Consider the following 11,217-nt stretch of genomic DNA (forward strand, 5'->3'; position numbering starts at 1 on the left):
GGAAGCTGGGAATAACATCTCGGTTGCGTCGACGCTCCTCTCTCTTTCGAAGACGGTTATCGATCCGGATGGCCACAGCGATGAGGATTCCAGATCCCGGGTGTCTCCAGTGGAGCCAGCTGGTCCTTTATCGGTTCGAAAGTCCTGTCATGAAGGCGTCACGAAGAGCCCGGGAAGATTCCATCCGCTGTCCGCTGCTGCTGTACGAAACTCGATGGCATAATCAACCACCTGACGGTTGAGCTGACGTATTTGAAACAGTCTTCTGCTGGCCTCCGTAGCAGGCGATGAGTGGTCAAAATGCGCCTCATAGTCTCTATGAAATCGGCCAATGAGTAACATAGTTCGGTGTCTCTAGACCATTCTGCAGTAGCCCAGGCTGCAGCTCTTCCCGTTAAATGAGACACAATAAACGCCACTTTACCATGCTCAGATAAAAAAGCTGCTGGGTTGTGTTGAAAATGCAGATCACACTGTACCAGAAAGGCTCTGCAATTTGAAGAGTCTCCGGAAAATCTCTCCGGAAGAGCCAGCCGTAACGTGGAGGAAACAGCCTGACCTGGGTCGTCAGCTGGAGTATTGACAGGCAAATTCTCAGCTGTGGATGACGTCACCGGAGGAGCAGTCTGTTGATGAGTGAAAAATTATTCATTTGGGCAACCAGTTGTTGCATCTGTGTAGATAATTCTTCCTGAACCCCGGCCTGGCGTCCTCTCAGCTCTTGTATTTCCGGGCTGACTTTGTCCAGTTTTTCCTCGTGATGAAAAATCGTCACGCCCTGTACCGACAGAGCGGCGTGAAGCGTTCTTGGGTCGGCTGGGTCCATAATGTGGTCAGTTCGTTCTGTTACGATCTCAGACACTTAGGAAGTAGGACCCAATTGCACGACCGGGAGACAGAGATAAAGTATTTGTAAGTACTTTATTTTTCGGTTCTGCAGTGAACAAAATGAAAGCGCCACGAGTGAGGGGTCAAAACTTTTCAAGAGCACATCTACTTCCTCCTTCTTCTTCCTTCTTTTTCGTCTTTCCTTCTTCCTTCCTCTTCCTTCCTTCTTCTTTTTCTTCTTTTTCTTCTTCTTCTTCTTTCTTGGAGTGAGCACCGTTTGTTGTCTATTGTTCTCTGTGTGTTGTCCACTGAATACCTGAATATCGAGTGTACTAAGACTGAAAAAACTGACAAAGATAGTGACTGTATGAAAACACGTTTTGTTTATGTTGTTGAAAACTAAAGAAAAAAAGGGAGTTAATAAAAAAAAGCTGCCTGTGTTCTCAGTCCTGACCGACCCTCAGCTGTGATGCAAAACAACTTTTCTTTATTTATTCCATCCGTTCGCTCACTGTATATATATTTCCCTCACGCTGTATTATTCCCCCCCCCCCCCCCCCAGGAGTGCTGAAGGACTACCTGCGCGAGCTGCCTTACCCTCTGATCACCAAGCAGCTGTACGAGGCGGTGTTGGACTGCATGGCCACCAGGCCGCTGCGCATCGCGGCGGCGGGCTGCGAGAACGACCAGGCGGACACAGAGCACACCGTGGGCCTGCTGGACAACCTGCCGGACGTGGAGAGGGTGAGCGATGACCCCCCCCCCTCCTCCTGTTGTCACAGAAGTTCAATTCAGTTTATTTTATACAGCCCAATATGACAAATTAAGAATTTGGCCTCAGAGGGCTTTACAATCTGTACACATACGACATCCCTGACCTTTGACCTCACATCGGATCAGGAAAAAACTCACAAGAAATTACCAAAAAAACCTTTCAGGTGGACCATACTCATAACTAATGCTTCATAGCGTGCAGTTATAATAAAGTGTTACCTTTTTAAGTTTAAGAATTATTTGTTTGTTTGTTTATCAGAAATTGGGGGCACTTTTTGAAATACCATTTAACCTTACATCAAAAATAATACATATACTTATTTAGGTTTACAGGATATGAGCACTTGTCTTAATGGCAATAATAAGACTTTGAGGCAGTAGTCTACAGATTTCTTCGATTTTTTGAACAAAAAACAAACAGAAAATATAAATCAGACAATCATATTCAATTATTTTCTTATTTCTTTGTGGTTATTTATTATTACATTTACTATTAAAAATTATAACTTATTTTTGCATTTTTTAAAATTAAAAATGATATATATATATAATTTTGTATTTTTTTCTCCCTCCCTAGTACAGGCAATACAGATAGGTCACACAACAAAGAACAAAAACAAAACGCTATTAAATTATCAGAATTATGAAAGGGAAATCATGGGGGCATTTTCTGCCCCTCCTCGTGATATCAGGGGCAACATTATATTTCTTCGGGGCAGTTTTTCCCTTTGCCCTCGTGCGTATCCGACGCTGATATGCACACAGTGCCGCACGTGCCTCGATGAAGCGGATTCCTCAGCGTGGCTCTGCCGCGGCCGGTGCTTCCATCACAACCGCGAATCATGACTCGGCTCTTCTGTCTGTACCCTTCCGTGCGCCTCAGATGACCCTGCAGACGCTCCTCGACCACCTGAAGCTGGTGGCGTCGTGCCAGGACGTGAACAAGATGACGTGCCAGAACCTGGCGGTGTGCTTCGGCCCGGTGCTGCTCAGCCAGCGGCAGGACGCGTCGTGCCACACCAACCGGGTCTTCATCGACTCGGAGGAGCTGGCCAGCGCACTGCACTTCAAGAAGCACATCGAGGTCCTGCACTACCTGCTCCAGCTGTGGCCTGGTGAGCGCTGGGTGAACACCTGGGAATGCATCGGTGTCTTCATATTTCATGACGTGAGATGCGGATCCACAAGGTGTTTTGTTTTTTACAATCGGGGTAATGTACGTACATCAGACAGCCTCTCGCCCCGCTGGCTTAGGGTGGGGGGGGGGGGTAGGGGGGGGGGGTCTTATGAGAATCAACGGCAGCTCTGCGGTTCAGCTCCACAAAAAAGGACCGGGTGGCTTTGATCCTTGAGGGTTTTTTTTTTTTCCACCAGTGGCACACGACTAGGCCGATAGGCATTGGCCACCATCTGTCGGCTCCTCGGAGATGAAACCCGACTGAGCCAATCAGAGGCCAGCCAGTAAAGCCCCAATGTAAACCAAAGTTGTTTTTTAAGGCGGGGCACCCCGTCTGAAGATAAAACACCAACTGAGGACAGAGACCCATTACCACACACACACACACACACACACACACACTTACACACACACACACAGAGGTCATCTGTCTGCCTGCACAGCTGCAGCGGTCTGCTCTGTGTGAGATATCAATCGAGTCCTAAATTATTCAGGAGGGCATCAAAGAAAAGAGCTGCGAGGCGGCTCACAGCAACTCATTTGATATTCCTCAACCCACTGTGGTTCCTTTCTTTTCTTTTTAAACCTCGCGTTCACGGCATCTCGGATCAATGAGCCGGCGTGCTCGGCCGACAACACGGGTCCAAAAGATGAGACGGCGTTAAGATCCAAACATCTGGTGACGAGACGGATTCAAACTACATTTAAATCCAATTTATTATAAAAACGGTCATCAATCTGAAAAACTTGCTCGCTCGCTGTATCTTAATTGAAAGAAATGTATTGATTTAAAAGCATCTCGTTGTGTCAGTGTATCTTTGTTGTTGTGTATTTTATTCATTCAAGCATTGTAATACAATACAATATTATTCTATATAATATTAAAAAATAGAAAGACTGAAAAGGTATAGGTAGAAGCAAAAATGCTTATATATTCTGATCGTAAATGATTAGGATTTATTTATTAAATTATTATTTATTCATCAAATAAATCAGATAATAATATAAAATTCAGATATTTGATATAAAATATATCTTACGGCATACTTTTTGTATTTACATGCATGCTGTATTTCTTTAAAAAATGTAAAAAATAAATATAATAAAAAATTAAATACAGCATGCACAGCAATCCTCAGAGCTCTTCCCCCCCCCCCCCCCCCCCCCCCGCCAAGAACCGCACAGAAGAGTGAAAACGCACCCACTGAATACGTCAGGGTTTGTGAAATCCCATAATTGCTGGTCGAATTCTCAAAAGATGAAGTGCGAAAAAAAACCAATTTTCTTTGAGAGGAAAGATGAACACAAAGGAGGAAGAAGGTGGGGTCCAGTGGCCTGGAGAAAAATATATATATATATTTTTAAGCCTGCGCTCAAGTCTGCGCCGCTGATGTCACGCAGCCGGTGCCTGCGATGACCTGCAGTAACCTGGCCGGGCCTCTGGGGGCCCGGGTCCAAGCCTTTGTTCACACCCTCGCGTCTCCGTTCTGTCTGCTTCTCCCGGCTCGCAGCGGAGGACGCCTGGACTATAATTAAACACATTCCAGGCTTAACCTTAGCCCCCGAAGCTTCACCCGAACATTTCACAATTATGCGATATTTTCAGCCGCCTCTTCACGCCTGTCACACACACACACACACACACACACACACACATACCTGACCCGCCAAGGCATTGTTGCCTCACGTGTGTACGTCTTTGGGGCGAGCGCAAGGACATCTGACACCAGTGACATTAGTTACAGGTAGTGTGAGAGAGCACAAGCGTGTGTGTGTGTGTGTGTGTGTGTGTGTGTGTGTGTGTGTGTGTGTGTGTGTGTGTGTGTGTGTGTGTCGAAGAGTCCGAGGCGGTGCTGTGTGTGTTTGTCGTGAACTGTGCATATGGTTGGACAGACAGAAGAGGAGAATGTCTCTGTGTGTGTGTGTGTGTGTGTGTGTGTGTGCATTTCTTTGCGTTAGCATTCGAACGTTTCGCCCATTTCAACAAACGCGGCGGTATTTTTATCTAATTCCCTCCTTCATTTATTTTTCTGCTGACGGCTAATAACTAAACGCGTGTCCTCGGTGCATCACGTCTGGAACATTAAATAGCGCGCTGTCTCTTTAAATGGGGGATAATCCCTGTTTGTTGCAGGCGGTCATTGCTTCAGTGTTTAGCCGCAGGAGAGTTGCCAGGCATGCAACCGCTGCACATCAACACCACTGTATCCGCACGTGTCACACCAGTCATCACTTTTTCTTTTTTTTGGAATGATAATATTTGAAACCTTTTTTTTCATACACCTCAGTATTGTGTGTACGTAACGTTTAACGCTTGTTTTTGTATTTTTTTCCTTTTTTTCGATCGTGTCGGCGAGCGTAGGTACACAGAGGTAAAGACAGACGGGTAACCGGGGGGCGGTGCTGGAGTGCTGCTCGCAGGCAGAGGGTTTATTTTTTTATAATGTCCAAACTGGGCTTGAGTTTAGTTCATTTTTGAAAGTTTTGGTTTCGTCCGACGGTCGATAACAAAGAGCACCGAAGGCCTCGGGGTCACAGCGTGTGGTGGCGTGACGTCGGCATGTGTTCGTCTGACTTTGAGCACGGCATGGCATGTTCACATTATTTTGTCCAGGGCTCCTCACAACTTCTCCAGGTATATACGTTTTTAAAGATAGAAGTTTGGTGGTCTCAGTTATTTTACAAAAAATGGCATGTTTTTAAAATGAGGATACTAGAGGGGACTTAAAAGGTCACTACAAACAAAAATATAATATTATATATATATATAGATATATATTGATATATATCTATATATATATACAGTATACATATATATATATGTGTGTGGATATATATATATACTGTATTTATATATATATATACATATATGTATATACACATATATATATATATATATCTATATATCCACACTTATACAGGACTGTCTCAGAAAATTAGAATATTGTGATGAAGTTCTTTATTTTCTGTAATGCAATTTTAAAAAACAAAAATGTCATGCATTCTGGATTCATTACAAATCAACTGAAATATTGCAAGCCTTTTATTCTTTTAATATTGCTGATTATGGCTTACAGTTTAAAAAAACTCTAAAATCCTATCTCATAAAATGTTAATATTTCCTCAGACCAAGTAAAAAAAAAAATTTATAACAGCTGAGTGTTTGTCAAGGCTCAGGAAACCCTTGCAGGTGTTTCGAGTTAATTAGACAATTCAAGTGATTTGTTTAATACCCTACTAGTATACTTTTTCATGATATTCTAATATTTAGAGATAGGATATTTGAGTTTTCTTAAGCTGTAAGCCATAATCAGCAATATTAAAAGAATAAAAGGCTTGCAATATTTCAGTTGATTTGTAATGAATCCAGAATGCATGACATTTTTGTTTATTTAATTGCATTACAGAAAATAAAGAACTTCATCACAATATTCTAATTTTCTGAGACAGTCCTGTATATATTATTATTATACTCTTATTGATATCTTGCTCTGCTGATATTGGTTTTGAAAAAATTGGGGTGGTGGTATAAAAAAAACAGCAAATAAAACCCAAAATATCTGCATGGCTAGAAACCACGAGTGGTATATGATTAAAATGTTTTTGTTTTTTTTCCTCCTTTTGTAATTTGGGTGAACTAACCCTTTAAAACAAATATTTTATCATTCTGGGAAATATTATTTTCCAAAGATTAAAAAAAACCTACTGTTGCCCACTGTTTCCAGTCATTATGCTAAGCTAAGCTAAGCTAACCAGCTGCTGGCTGGACAGAATTATTTTTAATCTTCTAATTTAACTGTAATAAAATAAGTGTGTTTTCCCAAAATGTAGAACCATTCCTCAACCATCCAAATGATCCTCTGCACATTTAATTAACTCCCGCCGTTTTCTTTTGTCTCTCCTCCAGTCGTGGACCCTCACGGCCGCTCCTCCTCTCAGCGCCCTGCAGCCTCACCGGACCTCCTCTTAGCTCCTCCCCTACGGCGGAGGAGAGAGCGTCCCCAGGTCCTCAACCTCTCCGAGGCGGAGATGGCGGGCGTCCTGCGGCCCAAGCCGGGACGCCTGGACAGCCCCAGCAACCGCTACGCCGGCGACTGGAGCACCTGCGGCGAGAGCTACTCCCCGTGTCAATTTCTGCTGCCTGCCGACAAAGAGGAGGCGGACTACGACGATGTGGCCTCTGAGGACACGGAGGCGGCGGCCGAGGAGGTGCGGCGGGAGACGGAGGAGGAGGAGGAGGAGGAGGATAACGGGCAGAGGGTCACAACGCCGGAGGATGCTCCTGTCGAGCAGGAGCATCCTCCGGGAGACGAGGACGTGAAGGACGAGGACGAGGAGGAGGAGGAGGAAGTTGAGAGTGAGACAAGCAACGGGCAGACGTTAGAGGACATGGAGGAGGAAGAGGAGGAGGAGGAGGAGGAGGAGAGGATGTGCGAGCATATCCTGCCTCCTCGTCTGCCCATAGAACACGCCTACCAGGCCTACATGAAGATCCAGGACATCAGCCCCGTGCTCAGCAACCGGGTCAACCTCCGAGACCTGCAGGAGAGCATCGACACCCTGATAGGAAACCTGGAGCGAGAGCTCAACAAGAACAAGCTGAACGTAGGATACTGACTCACACACACACACACACACACACACACACACACACACACACACACACTCACAGAGCCTGACGGGGAGACCTTCTTTACCGTTCGAGGTGCTTCAGTATTCAGCGCCTGTGCAAAAAAACACACGACTAAAGGACGAGGTGAGAAGAAATGCAACGGGGCACTTCTGGCGTATTTTTTATTTTTTACCCGCAGACATTCCTTAAAGTTGTTACTTTCGTGTCGTACGTTTTTTTTTTTTTTTTTACGGTCCGGTTCCGTGTTTTTTTCCTTTTCTTCCCGTGTTGTTGTTGTTGTTGTTATTGTCGCTTCTCTTCTTATTAGAAGAACCCATCGACCCCTCAGGGGTTTAAACGGTGCCTTAATTGTGTGAAGGTGGTACGTCAGGAGGAAATTCCACCCTGAAATACGATGCATTCCCCTCGTCGCGTGATCTCGACACAGTGTTGACAACCTCTGTGACGTTATGGAGATATGATTTTACATTGGAAAGTGTGTTATGTTATTTAGCAGAGGGGCTCCACTCATGCAATCTTTTAAGCGGTGATGCTGATGTTATTCCGGGCAAAATTCCCGATGTACTTTATTTTGAAATTTACCATTTTCCTTTACCAAAACATCCCAGTGCCTTCTAGAGTTTTCGACCAAAAGTATTTTGTTGGCACGCTTCTGAAGCAGCTTTTGGACACTTACGCAACAGTGGTAGGCCCCCAAAAAAATATGTGATACATTAGGCGTTGCGATTTAAGAATTTGATCCCAAAAAATATTTTTTATTAAATGAATTGAAGAATGTGCCGAGGAAATGGCGGTTTTCTTCGGGGCCTCTATCGTTTTTGGCAGCGGATGAAAAAAAAAATCCCTTTGTTTTATTGAACCCTCTTATTGACCAGAAGATAAGTCTCCAATGCTGAACGGGAAATCTAGAGCATGTAAACAGGGTTTAGTAATACAAAGATCATCGGAGGAACCCGTGTACATTCTGTTTCAGGGTGGATTTCCTCTCTTTTTTAAGGCAGCAGAGATCTTTTCTATCGAGGTATGAGACACAAAATGGTGTACAACAATAATGCACTTATAAGGCAGGCAGTAGTGTAGATCGTCATGCTAGTTCACGGACCGTGGGAGAAACAGCCGCCACGGAGAAAAAAAACTCCTATGAAAGATAAATAAGACATATGATATGGCTTGAAATGTATTTACGTTCTGTAAAGTGTGACATGTTTAGACGCACGTGTCCAGGCACACAATAGAACTCTATCTCTGAACAATAGAGATGCATTAGATTTTAAGCGAGGCAACTAAAACAGATCAAATGGGTTTCACGTGGCATCATATTTACTTACTCCCAACGCTTTGGTAAATGAGCTCGTTTCCCTTTCTTGTGCGAGAGTTAGTCGAGAGGATTGATGATGACGTGTTTGTGTATGTGTGCTAAATATTAGGCTAGAACGAGAAAAACATGATCTTAGTTTCGCTACGTTTAGCGTCGAGACTGGAGGCAACCCTTTCCTGTTTCCTGTGTTAGCATTGGGTCTTTCAGATTAGCTTGGATTAGCTTAGATTAGCTCACTTATCAATCTTCGATACCTCTCCGCAGAAAAATCAAATCAGCTCCATTTCTAAACACGTGGAATTATTCCTTTAAATACCACCGACCGGTCGACTTTCCGCTTCTCCCGTCTTTTTTTGCCGAAATGTGAAGCACAAGTTCAGAAAGCTCTGCGCGGAGGGCTACGGTTAGCACGACTTAGCTAGCTGCCGACATTTTTTGACAACGGACGTTGTTAGCGATCCAGGGATTCAGCACGATCAGTATTTAACCTGTACATGTATATAATTATGATATAAATGTATTCGGAGTATATTATTTTTTACAGCTTCTTATTTCAATGGCGTATTTAAATACTTGCGATGACCTCGTCGTGTCGAAGTCGTCGCTTTTCCTCCCTTCAAGCTACCTGGACACATCTGTGCTGGACTAATGGTACAACTTTAGCAGTAAAAAATATGTGATAAAATCGTGCTCTTGCAGAGAAAAGTGATATTTTTATTGCATTGTGTGTATATATTTGATATTGCTTTGTGTCTGTGGTGGACTACGCTCTGTTTATGATGATTATCGCTGGTTTTGTTGTTTTTTTACGGAACTGAACGTTGCATGGTCAAAAGCTTTATTGACATAAACGAGGCTCTTTCTCTCACGCCTTTTGTATTTGATATTTATGTGTAAAAAGACTTATTTTGTAATGTATGCTCGTTTGTTCGTCGTCCCGTTCCTTCAATACACAGATGACCGCACTGGTCAAGCTTTTCTCCAGAGGACTCACACGTGATGACAGTGATGTACTTTGTGAAACTTCCATAGTACACATCATATATTCAGCATTATCTGAGAATACGGCCTTTTCATTTCCACTGTGAAATAATCGCAACTCAAATTGTTATCTGCAGTCTTGTTTTCAGTTTTTCTTTTCTTAAAGAAATACACTCGTTTTTTTCCTTCGCAGTGGCAATATCCTTTGCAATATTTTAGCAACTGCATAATGTTTTTTTTTTGGGTGTGTTACATCTTGGATTGTACATTTTCTGTCTTGTCCTCTTTGTCCTTTGGAGAGAAAATGTCACATGGAAGGCATCAATAAACAAAACAAAAAAAGTTTTGTATTGATCCTGAGAAATGTATGATCATAATAAAGTATATTATTTTACATTTACATGTGGACTGACTCTTTTTTGCCACATAGATTGAGCATTTCCTACTTTTTACTTTATTATTAATGAACAGCCAGGTTTAAGTTGCAGTATCACCTTGAATAACCAGAATTAAACAATCACTAAATCTTTTCTCTAACTGGTACAGTATTTCACAGATCTGATTATACAGCGATGTAAAAAAGTTCAGAAAAAACACCTGGATTTCACAGTCAATAATACATTTAAAGCAGGGGTGTCAAACTAATTTTCTCCGTGGGCCACATCAGCGTCACGGCTGCCTCTTAAAGGGCCGGTGCAACTGAAACACTGTTTACACTCTAGCTACAATCTGGTACAGTGCATCAGTTTTAACTGTACATGGTCCCTTTTCAATAAAAATAATAATAATAACTACTCCCGAACATATTGTTAAATATCTCTCTTTGCATTTGATTGTTGTTTATTCGAGTGTAGGAATATTGTACATAAGAACATTTCTGTAATTTTATAATATAAATCCATTTCATTTCCTGAAGACATATGTCTTTCAAGCCGGCAGGGGCCACATAAAATGACGTGGAGGGCCACATTCGGCCCGCGGGCCTTGTGTTTGACGCCTGCGATTTAACCCTCCTGTTACCTTCACATTTACTAACATATTTTACCCTCGGGGTCAATTTGACCCCAGCAATTAAAACCTCCAGAAAATTATTAGAAATAATATTGTTTCCCAAGTTTAAGTGTGAGGTACTTTATGTTTGTTTGTTGACTACCTAAATATCCCTTTAAATATATAAAAAAAGTTGATATTTCTTCTATGTTTGACACAGTGAAAAACAGCCTGGGGTCAAATTGACCCCAAAGAACACCGACGTTAAACATTGAATGGGATCAAATTGACCCGAAAGGTAACAGGAGGGTTAAAGGAACAGTTCACATCTGACTCATCACACCTACAAAAATAGACAAGCCAGAATTCATTCACAAAAAACGTGTATAAAATTAAAAAACTAAACTGGTTATTCTGTTCCAGAAATCACAGCACTCTTGTTTAAATGACTAAAAATTACGAGTGCTGCCACATTTCCCCAAACCATTCTAAACACCATCTTTGTTTTATTGGAAA

At 42.6% G+C, this 11,217-nt stretch overlaps 1 protein-coding gene across 1 annotated transcript in view; it reads left to right on the plus strand.

The window, feature by feature from the left end:
* The window catches only part of syde2 (synapse defective 1, Rho GTPase, homolog 2 (C. elegans)), a 55,122-nt gene extending 45,011 nt beyond the window's left edge, over nt 1-10,111 (plus strand). The window contains exons 6-8 of the mRNA XM_056414672.1: nt 1,391-1,572; nt 2,486-2,717; nt 6,687-10,111. Coding sequence (XP_056270647.1) covers nt 1,391-1,572; nt 2,486-2,717; nt 6,687-7,396 — 1,124 coding nt within the window. The 3' untranslated portion in view covers nt 7,397-10,111. The remainder of the gene's footprint in view (nt 1-1,390; nt 1,573-2,485; nt 2,718-6,686) is intronic.
* The last annotated feature ends 1,106 nt before the right edge of the window (nt 10,112-11,217 follow it).

The sequence above is a fragment of the Pseudoliparis swirei genome, chromosome 5 (genome assembly GCF_029220125.1).
Source record: "Pseudoliparis swirei isolate HS2019 ecotype Mariana Trench chromosome 5, NWPU_hadal_v1, whole genome shotgun sequence".
Classification (NCBI taxonomy): domain Eukaryota; kingdom Metazoa; phylum Chordata; class Actinopteri; order Perciformes; family Liparidae; genus Pseudoliparis; species Pseudoliparis swirei.